Source organism: Leucoraja erinacea, chromosome 1 (genome assembly GCF_028641065.1).
Source record: "Leucoraja erinacea ecotype New England chromosome 1, Leri_hhj_1, whole genome shotgun sequence".
NCBI classification, from domain to species: Eukaryota; Metazoa; Chordata; class Chondrichthyes; order Rajiformes; family Rajidae; genus Leucoraja; species Leucoraja erinaceus.
Genome location: NC_073377.1, coordinates 103209142 through 103230568, shown reverse-complemented (window position 1 = coordinate 103230568; position 21427 = coordinate 103209142). Strand labels below are relative to the sequence as shown.

The following is a 21427-nucleotide window of genomic DNA, read 5'->3' as shown; positions in this document are numbered from 1 at the left end:
GCTGCTTTAGACTGAAAAGACGATATATAAAGAATAAAATATAATAGCAGTCACAAAAAACTCAATATATAGTGTGAATTTTAATACAATCTCCATTTGAACTAAGTACAAATAAAAAATTCCTCTATCAAGATTAATATCCAAAATCATGTTCTAACTCCATTTACAATTTCGCAGATGACACCACCTCAGTGTGCCGGGTTTCAAACAATGACAAAACCAAGTACAGGAAGGAGATAGAAATTTAAGTAGTGTGGTGCCAAGACTGCAACCTTTTCCACAATGTCAGTAAAACTAAATGCTGATCACCGACTTCAGGACATGGAGTGGAATGCACACCCCAATCTGTATAGATGATGCTGAAGTGAAGATGGTTGAGAGCTTCAATTTCCACGGGGAAATATTGCCAACAATTCATCCTGGTCCATCTGCATTGATGGTATGGCCTAGAAAGCACACCGATGCATTTACTTCTTCAAAAGACTAAATAAATTTGGCATGTTTCCAAAGACTATTACCAATTAATACATCTGCACTAAGGAAAGCTCATATACAAAATGTGTCGCAGTATGGCAATACGTATGGCAATTACATCGCCCAACACCACAAGAAATTGCATGAAGTTGTGCATGCAGCCAAGTCCACCATGGGAACAATGTGATTGGACTTGTTGTTTCATATTGTGACAGTTACCATTCCCTGGTCTGTCTTACCACATTCTATTTTATTTCCTGCACACAACAGGGATTCCCTCTTTCAAGTCAAATGAAAGCATTCTGCATTTCTTCCACATACCAACATTGGAGATTAAAATACGTTTTTTTTAATATATTACTTGGAGAGTCATTTTTTGAACCTATGCTAATGGCAGAAAACTTTATCTCTTGAAAATGCACATCTGGAGTTCAGAAAGCCATCACCCATGGCTTCCTGTGGGCAAGGAAAGAACAAGTCGCTAATTCCTACTTCCTTTGAATGAGGCTTACTGAGTGCAGTGCAGTTTAATAAAATTATCTTTTGATATTATAAATACAGGTTGCTTTCGTAATGAGAGCGACAGTATTCCATTAATACATGTCAGTGAGACTAATTGAATGAGGTTGATCAAACCACAATCTTGATTCTCCTAGTCAATTATAAAAGCATTAAAAAAAATGACCGTGAAATCACTTTTATTTTCACAAAACTATCGGGCAAGTGGAATTCTATTAAAATGTTGCAGTCAATAAATCACCTGGAATGTGATAACATCTCAAAAACCCTGCGACGATGTTACTTAAAAACCAAACTGACTAGTTCAATGCTCTGCCACACAGCCTACCATAATTAAAGTTACTCACCCATAGCAGCTACACCACTGACTTAAACTGGCCCATCGATCAATTGAAATGTTAGAGCTAGTGAGTGATGTCTCATCTTAATGATTTAGATCAGAATTTATCCTTTTCTTCTACTGTCAGTGAAACTGAGCATCTTGGTTCAACAGTTTTAATCAAACTACATTATTTATCTTTGTTCTACTCATAATGCTCAGAGATATCAGCCTCCACATCTTTGTGTTATTTTGTGCTTTCAATTCCTTTAACTTTTCATCACTAACTTACATATATGATGAAGTGGGTAACTCTCATGATAACAATGATACAAATCAATTCAAGGAGCTACTTTGAGGGAATTTTAACTAGTAAGAATATCTTGGTTTGGGAGCATACACAATATCTGAGGCACACAGTCAGTGCCAGCATATTTTTGATGTTGCCTCCAGCATATCATCTTCTATATTTAATCCACCCACAACTGTGGGTTAAAGTGTTCAAGCAATCACTCTGGGGGTGCCAGTGTGTCAACATCATTATGTTGATACCATAATTAAAGCATTACAAACATGGTTTGTAGTTGAACCATCATAGGTATTCAATTATTTAATCAAGGGTCTTTTGGTCGGACTCTCAAGTCACGGGGACTTGCCAGCTGAATGGAACAGTCAATATGAAATAATTAAGCATTAACGAAGAGTAATTTTAAACACAAGTCTTAGCCTAACCAGGGTAAACGACTAATGGATTAATGGCATAGACAATAGACAATTGGTGCTGGAGTAGGCCATTCAGCCCTTCGAGCCAGCACCGCCATTCACTGTGATCATCCACAATCAGTAACCCGTACCTGCCTTCTCCCCATATTCCTTGACTCCACTATCTTTAAGAGCTCTATCTAACTCTTTCTTGAAAGCTTCCAGAGAATCGGCCTCCACTGCGGTCTGAGGCAGATAATTCCACAGATTCACAACTCTCTGGGCGAAAAGGTTTTTCCTCATATCCGTTCTATTATTCTTAAACTGTGGCCCCTGATTCTGGACTTCCTCAACATCGGGAACATGTTTCCTGTCTCTAACATGACCAATCCCTTAACAATCTTAAATGTTTCAATAAGATACCCGCTCATCCTTCTAAATTCCAGTGTATACAAATCCAGTTGCTCCATTCTTTCAACAGTTGACAGTCCCGCCATCCTGGGAATTAACCTTGTGAACCTACACTGCACACCCTCAATAGCATGAATGTCTCAAATTTGGAGAACACGACCACACAATACTCCAGGTGTTGTACAACTGCAGCAAGACCTCTCTGCTCCTATACTCAACTCCTCTTGTTGTGAAGGCCAACATGCCATTAGCTTTCTTCACTGCCTGCTGTAGGTATGACGTGGACTGTTTTGTATATGATCTGAATATTACAGGTAGTTGAACTAGTGTGGCCAGCTAAAAGCTATATGGCAATAATTAAGTCTAGAGGTGACAAAGGCAAAAATGAGTGTTCATCATAAGTAAGCTTAAGTAGAGTTGCAGATAACATTGTTAGATGTAGATCTCAGCATGAGATAAGTCCGAGAGTATGTCCAACTGGACTCAATCCCAACATTGTTTTGGCTGGATTATTTTCAAGCTGTCTGACCCTGACCTTCGTCCTTGTTAGACCATCACCTTCAAGCAATGGCCTTGCGTTATTTTTCTATGAATAGTAATTAAAAATGAATCTTATGGACAAATGTTAATGGTATCTGTTACTTCCATTCTATTTCTCCTGGCTGAGGAAGTGTTCTTGGGACAGATATAAGTAAAATCAGGGAAATGCAATTTTGACAGACGTTTGCTTGAGACAAAAGTCTCTCAGTCACTGGAACAATCGATTTTGATGATCTTGCAAGAGACATTCAATGTTTAATCATTATTTTTGAATGCCACATCTCTTTCCTATTCTGTTCAAAGTCTACTGTTTATCTCATTATTGCCCATCTTCCCCATGTAGAGTTGTATTATCATAAATGGCTATCATTAATGGCATTTCACTCTTCAGTTTTTACCAACTTAAAGTGGTTACATTTTTTGATGGCATCAGAAATTCCAAACTTGCTTTCCAACTAATGAAGTACTTCAAAAGATTACACTGTGCTGAAAAGATGGTTACCAATTTGTACACAACAATGTGCAATGACAATGATAAAATCATCTGCTTTGTTGATGTTAATAGAAGAATGAACATCGGCCACGACCGAGATGCTTTTCTGCGTAATGATGCTCTGAGATCCTTCATGTCTTGAGGGGACAAATGTGGCCTTGATTTAACAGCATATTCAAAAGTAATTAAAGTGGTAGTGCAGCTCCAGCGCAGTACTGCACTGTGTGTTAGGCTGGACTACATGTTCAAGGCTCTGCAACTAAATTTGAAACCACAATCTTTTCACTCAGAGGCGAGAGTGCTGCCGCCTGAGCTCTGGGCAAGGTAAATGTTTGTAAATATTTTAACATTTCATACAATATCAGACATGCCAGCAAGCCATTATAATGGCCAGTCAATCAAATTATTTCTACCCTCCATCAGGCTGACATACGCGAATTAAGTGTCAAAATGAATGCTACATCTCGACAGTATTTACTTTTGTAATTCTCCAACCCTTGAACCTGAATTCCAGAATTTGTGAGCTGTTCAAGCAGACAACTCCCAGAAGATTAATTACCTGCAAGAGACATCTGCCTTCCCTCCCGACAAACCTATATTGCTACTTCTTTGAAACTGCTGAAGCAATCATCGTCTCGACACAGAGTGTAAATTTAATGCTGCACAATTAAGTGTAACTGAGCTAAAATCATCATAGTAATTTATGGAAATATCTGTGAGAAATATATGTGTCATTGTATCATGGAAATATTGGAACTTATGAATAATACATATTTTTTAAATTTATACTTTCATTCACTGCAGTTAGAAAATTTACAGGATGTGGTCTTTCTAGTTATTGACGATGACTCTAATTTTCCATGTGGATAGCTCAAGTGGAAGGTTTAATTTTCTAGTGATAAGATAAAATTCTGCGTAATTGGAATGCATAATAATATTAAGGATATATTTAAAGGAGGTGTAATAACAATCCCAGTTACACAATGTAATTTTCTCAGCAAATTTTTTCACTAAAAATATATATAAGAAAATTGTGGACCTATTATTATTTACATATAAATTAGAAATAGGCGTCTACAACTGTACTACCATCAACCATTTTGTTCCCCGCAGGCATGTTGGAAATCATTGCTCCTCAGCCTTCATAATGTAGAAGAATTCTTGCTGTTGTTACCACAAACATGTTTGGGAGCAAAATGGCCCTATATTTATAAAGAGAAATAATAACCATTACTTTTCAATTGAGAATCACCACTGCTAACAGTAAAGAGGGGAAACTATTGCAAGGATTAGTTTGGTTTAGAGATACAGCACAGAAACAGCCCCTTCGGCCCACCGACCAGTGATCCCTGCACATTAACACTATCCTACACACACTAGGGACAATTTCACATTGATAGCAAGCCAATTAACCTACAAACCTGTACGTCTTTGGAGTTGGGAGGAAACCAAAGATATTGGAAAAAACTGACACAGATCACGGGGAGAACGTACAAACTACACATAGACAGCACCCATAGTCAGGATCGTGGGGAGAATAAAAATGTGATTTGTGTGGAATAGATGTTTTCTCAGGCTGTATTGACAGTTATGTAATGTTCAGAAGGACATTACCGGCAATATAATCTTTGGACTGCTCTGAAATGGCAATGTTGCCACAGCTGATGATGGATTTCCATGAGGTTACCATTGTTGAAGCATACACATCTCACACATTGTTCCACAGGAAAGTGAATTGCTTCCTGAATACCTGATGTAGGTACGGTCTTGATCTGTGTGGCTTCTGTGTATTTGTTATCTGTACCACAGAGGGAACATCTACTAATGTCAAGCTGAGCAAAGGTCTAAAGCACCTGCCACACAACTCCCTTTAAACTTACAACTTGACAGAGTGTTTGAAAGCAACACTTGTACAATTATGTCAATAACTGGAAGAAATCAATTGGCAACTAATTTGTAGTTGATGAACGATCCCTTCAAACAACACTGAAAGCGAACAACTCCTGCATTTAGCCGAAGAGCCTGGGCGAGGTTGCAGTAATAATACATGTTTATAAATGTTATGCTCTGCGTACTCTGTTCAAGCTAACACTTTCACAAGTTTAATTTGCAGAAATGCACCCATGGAATGGTACAGCACGGGAAAAGGCCCTTTGGCCCACCGCAGCCATGATTCCAGTCTAACTAATAACATCTGCCTACACATAGTTTATATTCCTTAGTCTTTGCCTATTCATGTCTATTCGATGCATTTTGATCTCCAAACAACACCAAACCTATGGGAACTACAGAATCTAATTTTATGCCTGCGGGTTTTAAACATTAGTTATTATCTGTTTACGCAGCTCGGAAAATAGAATTCCAACAACATTAATTTTCTTCAGCCAGTTATATAATTGCAGTTATTTATCAATCAAATCATAAGGCCATAAGTGATCAGAGTAGAATTAGGCCAATTGGTCCATCAAATCTACTCCGCCATTCAATCATGGCTGATCTATCTCTGCCTAACCCCATTCTCCTGCCTTCTCGCCATAACCTCTGAAACCTGTACAAATCAAAAACCGGAAATTTTTTTCAAAATTATTTAATGTTTTTTTTTAAATCACTTCTTCAAGCACAATATAGCAACATTTAAAATACATTTGGAAAGGCACATGGAAAGGAAAGGTTTAGAGTGTTGTGAACTAAATGCGGGCAAATAGCTTAGGTGGGGCATCTTGTTCGGAAAGGACAAGTTGGGCCAAAGGGCCTGATTCTGCACTCTGTGACATGGACAGGTTTGGTGAATGGGCAGATGCAGTTTAATGTGGATAAATGTGAGGTTATCCACTTTGGTAGCAAAGACAGGAAAGTAGTTGTTATCTGTACCACAGAGGGAACATCTACTAATGTCTACTAAATGGGAAAAGGGGAAGTACAACGGGATCTGGGCGTCCTTGTTCAACAGTCAATGAAAGTAAGCATGCAGGTAGAGCAGGCAGTGAGGAAATGGCATGATGGCCTCATAACAAGAGGAGTTGAGTATAGGAGCAAAGAGATCCTTCTGCAGTTGTACAGGGCCATAGTGAGATCACACCTGGAGTATTGTGCGCAGTTTTGGTCCCCAAATTTGAGGAAGGACATTCTTGCTATTGAGGGAGTGCAGCGTAGGTTCACAACATTAATTCCCGGGATGGCGGGACTGTCATATGCTGAGAGAATGGGCTTGTATACTCTGGAATTGCAGCTGGGCTTGTATACTCTGGAATTTAGAAGGATGAGAGGGAATCTCATTGAAAAACATAAGATTATTAAGGGTTTGGACACGCTAGAGGCAGGAAACAGAAGGCAGGAACGGGATGTGGATTGTGGATGATAATCAGCCATGATCACATTGAATGGCGGTGCTGGCTCGAAAGCCCGAATGGCCTACTCCTGCACCTATTGTCTATTGGCTCCACGATAAGATGGATTAGAAAAATAGAAAAAGGAATCAAAACTGCTGTACTTCTGGCAGAACTTTTCATTCTTGTTTAAAAGATGCAAACTTTCAGGAAAAGAAAATTAAACTATTAATCTGGAGAATTATTGCGACAACAATACTGAGTTAATACTCAGACACTGAACACTCCATTTGTTCTGCCTCAACCTGTAAGCAAAGCACGCACATGTAAGAGGTGCTAGAAACACCACAGTTTCTTCCATTTCCCCTTTGTATTTTTTTCATTTTGCTTCTCAGCATGACATTTGCAAACACTCTGAAGCAATTTCACATTTTCTTCACCTTTTCACAACTTTTCCGAATCCTTCTAAGATGATTGTTCAGCCTGAAATAACTTGGAAGTTCAATTGTGAACTTGATTGATCTCAGTGCTTAAAACTTACAAGGGCCGGGCAAGGATTGAGCTCTACATTGGAGCGGGTAACAACATACAAGGAGAAACACTCAATTCTAATGCAAAAGATTTTCAATGCATGTCGTAGAGTGGTTGGCACTTAAATACGTTCAAATTTACATTTGCATACTTACGGCAAATTAATCAATTATGGACATTTCTGCCTGAGCAATTTAAATTTCTTCCTTTAAATACAACAAGAGCCCATTCAGATTTAATGAAACTATTTTGAGGCCCAAGCCCAATTAAAATCCACTGGTAAACTGCAGACATCAGGGTATATCTCACTGGTCTTTTAAGAGATGACTTCTTCATTGAGCCTTCAGTTTGGGAATTGGTAGATTGAGTAAAGGGGATGGGGTGGGAACATAGTTCACAAGTTTTTTTTTTTTTTTTAATATTTTATTTTATTAGAAGTAAGCACAGTCATATGGCACCAAAGTGCCTAATATATATTTTCATAATACATTTTATGTACAACTTCTTTTTTTTTTTTGTTACATTGAAAAAAGATGAGAATAAGAAAAAGAGGTTAGATAGTAAAGGATAGAAAAATGTGAAATATATAGTGTGTGAAGAAAGAAAACGAGTAAATGAAGAAAGTTGAGAGAGAAAATAGTGAAAAGAAAAGGAGATCATTATTTATAGTCTTGACCAACCCTCGTCCAGTCCTGAAACAGTTATTTTTTACAATTGTGTTGCACCATATGATTCCAAAAAACGACGAATGGAGACCAACTCGTTATGAATTGGTCTGATTTATCCATTAGGAGGAATCGCATTTCCTCAAGATGAACGGTGTCCAACATACTTGCAATCCACATTTTAAGCGTTGGTATTGATGTACCCTTCCAAAATTTAAGTATTAATTTTTTTGCTATTATTAAACCATAATTAAGGAATAGAATTTGAGATGCGTTCAATTTATTCCCATCTTCCATTACACCAAATATAATCATTTCAGTATTAGGTTCCATTCTTGTCTTGAATAATTTTGTAAGTATTTCAAAAATATCATTCCAAAATCTATAAAGTTTTATGCAGGAAACTAAGGAGTGTGTTATAGTTGCCTTTTGGGCTAGACATTTATCACAAGTGGCGGATATATTTGGATAAAATTTGTTCAATCTTGTTTTTGAATAATATAATCTATGTACAATTTTAAATTGTATTAGATTATGTCTTACATTAATTGAACATTTGTTCACAAGTTATAGGAGTAGAATTAGGCCATTCGGCCCATGAATTATCTAAATATTTCTATTTATCTAATAAAGTAAAAGTTCCCCTTCTGTCAATGGGCTTTTGTATGCAGGCAACTCTTTTTCAGAGCCTGAGCTCCAAGATTTCCTTATTTAATGAATCATGTAAGAATGGGACTTACATTTAACAGAGACAACACAAAGATCTGCTACCAACCTGCTCTGCTGCACAACATCACCAAATGAACAGCTGACATCCATGAAGAGTTCCTAGAATCCCTGATTTATGACTACTCAAAATAGAAGAAGAACATTCTGGAGGACATTGAGAACTCCAAGAACATGCGCATAAAAACCCAGCATAACAGCAGAATATGCACACCATCTCCCAGAATGTGTTTGTCCATTCCACCCAGCACTATCTGCCTCTCCTGCAGCAGAGTATGCAAGTCCAAAAATAGCCTCATCAACCACCCCAGAAGCACAGAAGAAGAGTGGAAGTAAGTTATCCACAATCCCAAGGAACTACGGCAGAAACAGAAGAAAATAGCTCACTGGTTGCGTGAAGTTTTTTTCTCTGGGAGCCTTTTGTTAGTTTAGCAAGTGCGCTATGGCATGCCTGCAGACTATTGTTGCAAATTCAGAGGAAATGCTCCCACTTCTCCTTGGCACATCATTTTCATGCTTCTTGAACACCAATGCCTGACTTCCTTGATCTCATGTGTTCCTTAGGTGATCACGTATTTAAGTACTGATAATCCCCACAGCCCAGCGGGGCGCAGGGACAGGGTATGGCCAATACAAAGAAGTAGATCTTTTGTACTTCGACCAGTGGAACAATTGGAAAAGTTCAAAACCAGTTGAAACAATAATATCAAATCCTCTAAGTGCATTACAGCAAAAATAAAATGATCTTGGGAATGACTTTATATCATTCACACTGCCCATCCTTCCAATCTGTGTCAAAACACCCTCCTCTCCCTCGAGGTCGAGCACAGGCCCCAGTCTGCATCAATGGTGCTGAAGTGGAGATGGTCGACAACTTTCCTCGGTGTAATTATCAACAACAATTTGTTTTAGTCCAACCATATTTATGCAACATCTAAGAAAGGACACCAATGCCTCTACTTCTTCAGAAGACTATGGAACTTAGGTATGTCTCCAATGACACTCAAGGGCCTGCCCCACAAGCATGCGACTGCATGCGGCAAGTGCGACCAAACCGGAAGCAGGGGCCGCACAGGGGCCACACGGAGGTCGAGTGATCCCCGTACAGGGCCGGTCCCACCAGCATGCACCTGCATGTTGCGAGCGCGACCAAACCAGAAGCGGGGGCCGCGCAGAGGTCGAGTGAGTGACGTGGAGTTCGAGCGAAGTCCGTGGGAAGTTCGTGCGTGACGTACGACGTCAAGACGTGCATACGGCATTGATACACTGCGCACGCCCGTTGAGGCGGTGCGTACGGTGTTGAGGCAGCTGCGGGCCGGCAGGCCGTTGCCGCGTGGAATTTTTGAAAACGGTCAGTTTTTCGGAGCCCCGTGCAATGTCGGGACCAGCTCTGCACAACTCCATACGGCTCCAGCGATAGAAGTGGGACCGGCCCCGCGAGGCCATACGGCTCAAGTGACCACGTCAGGTCTCGCTTGCCGCATGGAGTCGCATGCTCGTGGGACAGGCCCTTTATCAATTTCTACAGATGCACCGCATTTTATTGGAATGCATCACAAACTGATTTGGCAACTGCTCTGCCCAAGACCACAAGGACATAGTCGTGGACATAGATTAGTCCATCAAGCAAATCAGCCTCCTCACGTCAACTCCATCTGCACTTCACGCTGGCTCAAAAATAGCCAACATAGTTAAGGACACCGATACCCCAGTCATTTCTCCTTCTCCCATTTCCTATGGGACGGAACGTACAAAAGTTTGAAAAAACATACCAACAAATTCAGCAATAGCATTTTTCTCCACTGCCAGTCTATTGAACGGATTCACATAAAGTAAAGATATAGTCCTGATCTCCCAAACTACCTTGTTGATGCTCTTCTCTAACTGTAACTCTATATTCTGCACACTGTTTCCTTTTACTTTGCACACTGTACATGCTGTACATGTGTGTAACTTAATTGTAGTCATACGAGTAACATGATAGCACACAAAACAATGTTTGTTGCTGCAAAGCATTCAATTTCTTTCACAACTCTTCAGAAATGAAGATATCTATGCCTGTATACAGCAAACACTCAAGATTTATGCCTACCAAAACACCTTGGTATCCTACAACTGCCATGAACTCACTAACCCTCTTGGTGCACAATATCATTACCATCATTGACCAGTGGTCCAATATAAAGCAGTCTCTTGTTTGGCATTCACCACTCAAAACATTCGCTATCCACTACTGAAGCATCATTGCACAGCGATGCTTTTTTCAATATGTAAACTTTTCACCTGTATCTCCTCGAAGGACTTGGGGAGTTGGTTCATGGGAAAGAAACCATGTGCAAGTTTCCTACCACATACCTACCAGCAACCTGACTGGTTGGTGTCTTTTTTTTGCATTCCTTCAACATCATAAGGGAAAAAATTGATTTATATTGGACTGTGAGAATATCTTCACAACAAGGTTGGCCTTTCCATTAACATCCTCAAGCTGACGCAAATATATTTTTTTCCATCCTTTTTAATCAGAACATAATGATCTTAAATTTGCTTTTAAGGAAAATTATTTGTCAGAATTTGTCCACTTGCCAAAACCATTATTATTTATTTGTACGTTAGTGCCTCTATCTACATTGCATAGACCACCAACTATTCTTTGTATCACCATCAAACTTTTAAACAAGACTTTCAATTCCATCACCATAATTTCTTATAAATATGATAAGTTACAGTTTTAATATATAATTTTGTGGGATAAAATCAGTCACAACCTAGCAGCAGCTGTTCATTATTCTTGCTCTGTCTTCTACTTCTCAGCCATTGTCTAAATTAAGTTGATAATTTACTTTCAATTCCATGAGTTTCAATTTTAACTAAGCTGGAATTTATGTCCACTACTTCCTGGAAGTACATAGATATGTTTTGTTTATTACTAGAGCTATCTGTGCCGAAGAAGAGCAAGATAACATGCCTCAACAACTATGGTTGTGATGAAGTACGTCAAGAAGTTGATTCAAAAGGCAACTCCTGCCTCAGTAATAACCTCAGCCCACTTTAATTCGCCTACCCACAACAGAATACCAAGAGATATGATCTTGCTTGCTCTCTACTCCGTGCTTGGACCATGCGGACATAAAGAACACATACATCAGGCTACTGTTTATTGGTTAGATTTTGACGTCCAACACCATCATCCCTTCACAAATTCATCATCAACTTTGGAAATTGGGCCTCTGTTCCTCCCTATTCAACTGGATCCTTAACTTTCTCATCGTCAGATCACAATCAGTACAAATTGGCAACAAACCTCTTCCTCACTGACCATCAGCACAGGGGCATATCAAGGTTGCGCGCTTAGTCTGCGTGCATGCTGGTCTAATCTCTCTAGGACAATTACTTTTTAGTCAGTCATGCCTCCATTGCCATGTACAAATTCAACGATTATATCATCCTTGCTGGACATATATCAATCAATAACAATTTGCAGTTATGGGGGAAAATCCATAATCGTGTTGAATGGGGCCTGAACTACATCTTGCTCTCAACATTAACAAGATCAAGGAGCTGATTGTTATCTTCAGGAAGGGAAAACCAAGAGAAAAACCATGTGGCTTAAAAGTGGGGTATCAGTAGAGAGAAAGAAACAGCTTCAGATTACTGGGCAAATGCATCTCTGCTGATCTCTTCTGGGCCCAGCACATTGATGTAATCACAAAGAAAGTTGCCGAATGCCTCCAATTCCTCAGACGTTTCAAGAGATTCGGCATGTCACTGAATACTCTACCAAACCCTTAAAGGGGTATGGTGCCAAGCGTACTGACTGGTTGCATTACAATCTGGTTTGATGATTTCAATGCTCAAGAATGAAGGAGGCTGGATAAAGTGGTGACATTGCCCAGTCCACACAGGTATTGACCTCTCCACCATTGAAGAGATTTACTGTTTGTGCCACCTCAAGAAAGTAGCTAAATATCTTCAAAGACCCACATCATCCTGGCTCTGAAATTTCTCTGAAATTGAAGGTTTCCAGCAATCTGAAGATTAATGAAGAATGTGGAAGACACATGCGTGGAAGAGTAAATCCCACATACCTTTTTATGACTCTTCAGCACAGAGGGGGTAACAAAGGCCTTGTCACACAGATCACACTTGTACTTCTTGTGCCCGTCATGCACCACTTGAATGTGAACATTTAAGGTGTCCTTCCTCTTGAAAGTTGCATCACAGTGATCACATTTGAAGGTTCGTTCACCTGGACAATAACAAAAAGAGGTCGTATTTATCGAAGTCGCTGCCTGAAAAAGGCTGGCAGTATCATCAAAGACCCATACCATCCTGGCCACACACTTATCTCCCTGCTACCTTCAGGTAGAAGGTACTGGAGCCTGAAGACTGCAACGACCAGGTTCAGGAATAGCTCCTTCCCCACAGCCATCAGGCTATTAAACCTGGCTCGAACAAAACTCTGAACATTAATAACCCATTAATTGTTATTTGCACTTTATCAGTTTATTTATTAATGTGTTTTGTAGTCAATGCCTATTATGTTCTGTGTGCTGAAGCAAAGCAAGAATTTCATTGTCCTATCAGGGACACATGACAATAAACTTGAACTTGAACTTGAACTATTTATTTCTACTTGGACAAATAAATAAAACCATTAGTGAAGGCAGGAAGAACAAAGTCAAAAAACAAAGCAGCAAAAAAAAAAAGACAAAACACAAACAAGAACAAAAACACTTGGGGGAAAAAGAGATAAGAATTACTTTTGAAATAAAATTATAATCAATTTGTACAAAGAGAATCTGCAAAAAAGGCAAGTGAGATGGCTGATCAGTTCATCTAATTATTGTATACTTGGCTGTCAGGAATGTGTTCTTTTTTAAGACATTGGGCATATAGGCCACCAGAATGACAGACAAATTGGTTTAACACCAAAACTACAATCAGAAGGACAGACAGGATCTCTCAGCTGCATGCACTACATATGCCAACACAAAAACCCACATGCAATGAATTCCGCTTTTGAAATTCAGCCTAATAAATGGAATGAAATTACAGCTGTGGTTTAGCACAGGTATCTTACTAACATAGAATGAATGTATGCCCATCTCTCCAACATTGCTGTTTCCTGATCCTAGGGGTCTCACGAAAGTGAAAGGATTGTGCTCTTTTTGCTGAGAATGGAAGTTAGAATTCACTTTTTGAACCATATGCGGGCTCCACTTTATAAAGATTATATAGATGGCATTTAATTTGCTCAATTCACACACTTAACCTGCTTGAGTTCCCTCGCATCCATCCTCATCTAATTTTACCAGAATAACAATTCCCTCCTTCTTCATATGATTATCTAGTTTTGCCCTAAAGGCATCCATTGTTCCACACAAACCCTGTCATTGAGTGGTTGCAGACTAACACATTTCCAGTTAAAGATGTTTGCTCCTGATTTCTCTGGTGATCACTTGGTGACTATCTCATCTTTGTTTTTGCTTGTATGGAAATACCCCATTTACTCTGTCTAGGCATTTTGCTTAAATAAAAACAAATCTTTGTAGGAAAAGAGATGTCAGGGGCAGTGTCTTCTGCGACTGATGGATTTACTCCAAAGAAATAGGTACCAGAAACCAGATCTTGGCCTAGTTCCAAAGATGCTCAACCACTATACCAAAGGGTTTGAACCAGGAGAGAGCTGAAAGGGCCAAAGAGATTTTAGATCATTTCAGTTCAAGGCATTGGCAAATGACAACTAACACTATTAATCTTTAAAATGTGTTAATAAGGAGCAGATACTGTGAAAGGAAATAGCTCACTGTTGTGAATCAGTAGATGTCTTTGCAGGGAGAAGGGAGTTCGAAACAAAGCCTTACACTCCTCACACTGGAATGGCCTCTCTTCCGAGTGTGTCTGTCAATGAAAGAGTTTGCATAAGCACTAAAGAACAGTGATAAATACATAATCATTTATTTTACACAATTCAAATTACAAAGAGGCTCCACTACATTAACAGTTATTGTAATATATCACATTTGGCTGAATAATCTAGTCAAGTCCAATGAAGATTGGATTTCACTCTTTCCTTACTTTTAAGAATGCATGTACACATATACTCTCACTTCTATTGTCACAAAACAACCTTAATCACCCCCTATGAAGGAACAAAAACTCAGGTAGAGTTAGAAAGAAAATGTCAAAGAAGTGAAACAGTAAATAGAGGATTTACAGGAAAGGCATTTTTCTTTCATTTCAGGAGTTACAACAGAATTATGGACTACACTCAAATAACTTTTTCAGATATCTACAATTTAGAGATTATGTTAAATCACATACACAAGATTATAGAACTAGAGAGCCAGCCACTCTTGATGAATGTTTGAATAAACATCTTAATACAGATAAATTAATATCTCATATTTATAATACCCTTTTAGATAGGGAGGTACCGTCGACGGAATTAAATAGGCAAACATGTGAAAATGAATTAGACCAACCTATAATGAAAGATATTTGGGACGAATGTCTACAACATATACATCAATGCTTGTTAAATGCCAGACATTCTTTAATGCAATTTAAAGTATTACATAGACTGCATTACTCTAAAACAAAGTTAAATAGAATGTTCCCACATATCTCTCCTATCTGTGATAAATGTCAATTCTCAGAGGCTAATTTAACTCATACTTTTGTAAATTGTATAAAAATCAAAATTTTCTGGACGGATATTTTTAAAATAATTTCTGAAGTTGTTAACACCCAATTGGAACCCGGCTCAAAATTAATAATATTAGGAATATCAGAACAAAGCCAAAAACTTACAACAAGCCAAATAAACTTCCTTGATTGTAGTATAATAACTGGGAACAAATTAATATCAAAATTTTGGAAAAATCCAACAGCCCCCACAATTAAAATGTCGATTATGGAGATGTCGGAGACCTTACATTTGGAAAGAACTAGACTTGTATTAATTGACAAACAAGCATTATTTGCTATAATATGGTCCCCATTTATTGACTTTTTGAAAGGGCAAATTAGTCTGGCACGAAAGCCTGACTGAAGCTTGAACCGAGGATTAGATGAATAGTTGTGTTTTATAATCTACAGGCCTATCTCCAAAGTTGTATTATTGGTAAATTATTCTATTCTTTTTTATCGTGTTTCTTTTTTCCTCTCTCCCCCTATCTATAAAAAAATAAATAAACAAATAGAAGCAGAGTTAATATACAATTGCTAAATGAGGACCCCTATTACTTTGATAGTTGGAATCCCATCTATTAACAATATGTAACTGATATACAAAATGTGTTTTGACATGATATGTACATGCTTATAATAAAAATATTATTTAAAAAAAAAATGGTTGTCGGTCAGGATTGCAAAGATCACCAATGTCAGAAACAACTAAAGATGTTCACTACAATGCAAATTAGGGGGAATGAGGCAGAGGGAATATTTGCCTTCTTCTCTTGTCCAGTCATTAAACTAGGAATTACTGGTAAAACTATGATATTAGTCCAAGGAATTTAAAATCAATATGGCACACAATGGAAGCACGCAAAATGCATCAAATAAGTAAATGATAGATGAGCAGCAGATAAGAATTTGCAACATAGATTTGATGCTGAGAACAGCAGCCACAGGAGATGGGAATTTAAATGGAGGCAGGCAAAGAGCTGGGATTGGAGACAAAGCTAGGACAAAGTTCTTCACCAATGGCAGTAATAGAATACATTCATGGAGGTGGAAATAGGAGGTTTTGTAGGGACAATGTGAGGTGAATCATGTGTACCATTTCATTCACTCTAAGAAAGCTACTCAAATCTTTAGAGAAAGTAAATTAAATCAGAAATTTAAAAAACCCTGCAGTTTCTGGAAAATTCAGAAATAAAAAATGTTGGAAATACTCAGCAGGCCAGCACCATCTGTTGAAAGAGAAGTATGTAAGTTTTTGTTCCAGAATGCTTTATCGGAACTGAGAAATGGACAAACAAGTCAAATTTGAGGTAGCAGAAAACATAGTGGGGGGGAGGGGGTAGTATTGGATGGAACAAATGAAATTTCTCTGACAGCCACGTCAATTCATCCTTTTAAGAGGCAGACGTTTCTTTGTCTGAGTAATGTATTTCTAATATTGTAATGTCATCTTCAATAACTTGAAGTTGCACCTTCTGTCCTACTGGGACATGCCCAGCAGGCTCGACAATACAAATGTAAAAATTTGTATGGCAGGTAAAAATGGGCAGTCTTGATATAAAGAGCGAGCTATCTAAATTTGGTAAATCAATTCCAGTAGGTTGTAAAGTGTCCAGACTAAAGATAAGGTGCTGTTCCTCAAGCTTGCATTGGGCTTTGTTGTCACAGCGCAGGAGGTAACAGACAGAGTGGAAGTGTGATGAGCATATAGTGGCAGGCAATAGGAAGATCTGCATCACTTCTGCATGCTGAGTGCAGGTGCTGCACAAAGTATTCACCCAACCAGCATTTGGTTTCTCCATTGGAGAGGTGGACACATTGTGAGCACTGATACTATAGACTGTATTGGGAAAGGTTCAAGACAATCGCTGCCTGACCTGTAACAACATCTTAAGTCGCTTAACAGTGCCCACTGCAATGGCATGGGATTGTGTTAAGACAGGAAATAATAGTTGGAGGTGGAAGTGTGAACCAGGGAGTCAGAAATAAAACAGTTTCTTCAAAATGTTTGAATGGAGTGAGGAATGTGCGTTTGGTGGGATCTTGTTGAAGCTGGCACAAAATTACGACAGATGACTCATCAAATGTGGATGCAGGTAGGGTGGAAGGTAAAGACTAAGTGAGCTCTGTTCTAGTTCTGTGCACAACTAGTGGTGAGAGTGGAGTTGATGATAACAGGTAAGAAGTGGAAATGAATGGAAAGAAGCAGTGTTTCAACCTCTTTGATGAGCCTTGATTTCAATCCTGTGAAAGTTAAACCATAGAAACTCTTAACCTTAATCTCACTTTCATTCAAAATCACATTGTTCTTATTACAATCGTGAATATCCTGGATTTGTCTTTATTCTACTAATCTGCCTTGCTCCAATACTCAGAAATCACTGAACGGCAGAAGGACAAAAATGTTACATGTTGGAAGGCAGCCATTTGGCCCATCGTGTCTCTACACCACTGATGCCGGTCTTGACTAAATATAGCTAATTCCCTCGGAGTCCAGAAACCATGGGATCAAGGGTCAATGTGATATAAACACTCAATCAATGAACTGTCAATTTAAGACCCAAGGTTAGAACTTCTAAAAATACAGTGCAAAGTATTTGTTTGCTTGGTAAAGTAATTCAGCAATGACTGCACAGCTCATGTAGGACACTAAAGCGGTTCCTGGTCTTCCATCCATATAATGTCTTTACACACAGATGTACCCAGGGTTTGTACAACATCATTCAATGCATATTCAGATGGCACATGCTTAAATTTGGTGTATGTCGGCAGATGCAGACAGGCACAAGGCTAGTGAAGCATATATCAGCACAATGTTAACGGGACTATATTGACCATGCCGTCTCCATGCGCATTGGCTCATCCAAGTATATACGTAAAATTTATTACTTATTACCAGATTAGCATGCAGACATTAATTAGTTAATCCTGCAGATAGACACATTCTTAAGTCTCGAACAGAAACATCACCTACTCCTTTTCTCCAGAGATGCTGCCCGACCCACTGAGTTACTCCAGCATTTTGTGTCTATCTTTGGTATAAACCAGCATCTGCAGTTCAGTCGGGCACAGTAGTTAGTCCCTTGTGTTCCAACTGCCAATCATGTTCCCTACCTGACTGACTACACTTCATACAAGGGATAATTGATTGGCCTCGACTGAGGATGTATATAACATGATTCCGCCACCAATCATGTACTCCCCCCTCTTCTATCGACATTCTGAAGAAACCGCTGCCAAATGTTTCCACCTTTTATGGCTCAGAAATGCAAATTATGGAGGCACACAAATTTCATACTACATTACACATGGAGCAAAAACCTAAAATATCAATATGCAGTCAATCTGGAATAAAAACATTTTTTTCCAAAATTATTATTTTTTAAATCTATCAAAAATTGTGCTATGTTGTTCAATCATTTGTATCATACTCAAATTCATTCAAAAGCTGTTAAGTTGTTTCGGATACGCTTTAAATGAAACCAAATGACTAAAGTGTTCCTGCAATTCTGCTCTTGGCCTTTCTTGCATTTTACTTCAATATTTGCATTTGCCAACACAAACCATTTAATGTGTTGACAAATTATAAAAATGCTAGAACACCATTACAGATGATCTTCAGGGAATAAAGGAAATTACAGACTAATCAAATAGTCAGAACTACCATCTAGCTTGGCAGCAATAGACTAGACATGAGAATGAAGCTCAATAATGTGTAAATCAGTATGCAATGAAGCAATGTCTCACATTTGGCTGAACCCTCACAGATGACACTGGAGTCACATAAGAAAAAAAAAGGCTCAATATTACAATTCACTCAGTAAAGAAACAAACCAAATGAAACATGAAAGCCAGCTGAAAGAATAGTGTCATACAGCTCAGTAATGGCCCTTCATTCCAATTTATCTATGGACCAAATCCCCATCTAAGCTCGTCCCACTTGCCTTGGTATGGGACATGTCACTCTAAACCTTTCCTATCCATGTACCTGTCCAAATGTTTGAAATGTTCAAATTAAATTGTTCCCCTCTCACTCTAAACCCAGTTGTTGATTTCCAACCCCTGGGAAAAAGACTGTGTGCATTCACCCGATCAATGTCCATTGTGATTTTATACACCTCTAACATCTCTCTCCCCTTTCTCGTTCTCTCTGTTCCCATCACAGGGGACAATCTATCGATTGTCATCTACTACAAATCCAGATACTCCCCAAGCTTCTTTGACTACACATCTGCCCACCCTGCTTCTTGTAAACACACCATCCTTAATCTCATTTTTTCTGTCTCGGCCACATCTGCTCCAAAGATGAGACCTTCCACTCTAGAACATCCAAGTAGTCCTCTTTTTCTGGTAAACGTCGTTTCACCCCACTGATGGAGATCGATCCTGCACCCATGTCTCATGTTCTGCTTTTTTGCTCCCCCCTCCCCAGAGGGAACAAGAATGGAGTTCTCCTGGTCTTTACTTTCATCCCACCAGGAACGTCACATACAACACATCATTATGTGATATTTCCATCATCTTCAATGTGACCACACCACCAGTCACATCTTCCCATTCCCACGTATTTCTGCTTTCCATAGAGATCACTCCTTCTGCAATTCCTTGTTTCCCATCCAACTGACTCTCATTTCAGGCACTTTACCCTGCAACCATAGTGGAATGTAACACCTGTCCCCACACCTCCTTTCCCACTTACATCCAGGGACTGCAGCAGCCCTTCCAGGGGCAACAAAGGTTTACACCAATTGCTGCCAATCTTGTCTACCTCATTTGTTGTTTCCCAAGTGGCCTCCTTTACATCAGCGATACCAAGCATCTACTAGGCAACTATTTTGTTGCATACTTGTGCTCTGGCCACCTGCTAGATCTCCCAGTTGCTAAGCATTTTGCCTCCTCCTCCAATTCTGACCTTTCTGTCCATGGACTCCTCAATTGCTGGAGTGAACCCACTTGCAAATGGAAGATCAGCATGTTTTATTCCGCTTGGATAGCTTACAACCCAGCATGGAACATTGAATTCTCCAATTTCAAGTATGGCCCCCCCACCCCTCCTCCCCTCCCTTTCCCTGCCAGAGCTATTGTGCACATATTTCCCGACCATCTTCCATTACCGCAGTTACACTACTCATTTCCCCTCCTTTGTAACCTCATTCATCCCGAATCCTATATTTCCCTTTTATGCCCCATATTTCCCCTCCTCATCTTCTTCCACCTATATCCCTCCCTCTGGCTCTACATTTCACTCTACCTCTTATTTCAATATCTTACACCCTTTTGTCTCTTTCCACCTCCAGTCTTTATCACTTACTCCATCCATCTGCAATCACCTTCCTTTCATCCTCACGTTTATCCACCTATCATTTGTCAGGATTTGTCCCACCTCTAACTCAGTTTTCCTGCTCTCTTTCCCCTACTCCTATCAGTCTGTCGACATTGTATGTCCATTTCCCTCCACAGATGCTGACTACCTGTAATAAGATTCATTTCCCATTCTACCACCCAAAATCTTAAATATGATTTTTCAGTGAAGATAACTGCAGTAAGGAATCCCGCTCATCTGTACTCAATTAAGAAAAAAATACTTGTTTTGCATTCTGCAAAAAATGGCTTTTCTGCCAAATTCCATATAATAGTCTGGAGAAATGAATATTTAGTATGAAATGGAAAAGCTGTGATTAAATTTTCTTGAGATTATTTACAAAGATTTTAGGATTCTTCTGAATGCTTCTTTATCACATGGTTAAAATTTTAAACAAATTCCAATAATTCGCTTTAAATAAATGGATTGATGGTGGTGAACAATATTATCCATATTATATGTGTCGGTGAAAAATGGATTATCAGCTAATGCTGATATGTTGTAATAGAGTAATTCAAATCTGCAACCATCCCTTGTTTACTTTCATCTCCCCATGGAAACTCAAATTGGTTGTGAACAGTCATTTTCTTATAAACCAAAAAAACCCACAAAGGCAATGGAAAAGGCTTTTATGTTTTAACCTATTCTTAATGCGTAGAGGGCACACAC

At 39.0% G+C, this 21427-nt stretch overlaps 1 protein-coding gene across 2 annotated transcripts in view; it reads right to left on the bottom strand.

Annotated features, from left to right (window-relative positions):
• The window catches only part of prdm5 (PR domain containing 5), a 290483-nt gene that overhangs the window by 121937 nt on the left and 147119 nt on the right, over nucleotides 1–21427 (bottom strand). For both annotated transcript variants that reach the window (XM_055640489.1, XM_055640479.1), the window contains 2 exons: nucleotides 14514–14607; nucleotides 12792–12952 (listed from right to left, as the gene is read on the bottom strand). In XM_055640489.1, coding sequence (XP_055496464.1) covers nucleotides 12792–12952; nucleotides 14514–14607 — 255 coding nt within the window. The remainder of the gene's footprint in view (nucleotides 1–12791; nucleotides 12953–14513; nucleotides 14608–21427) is intronic.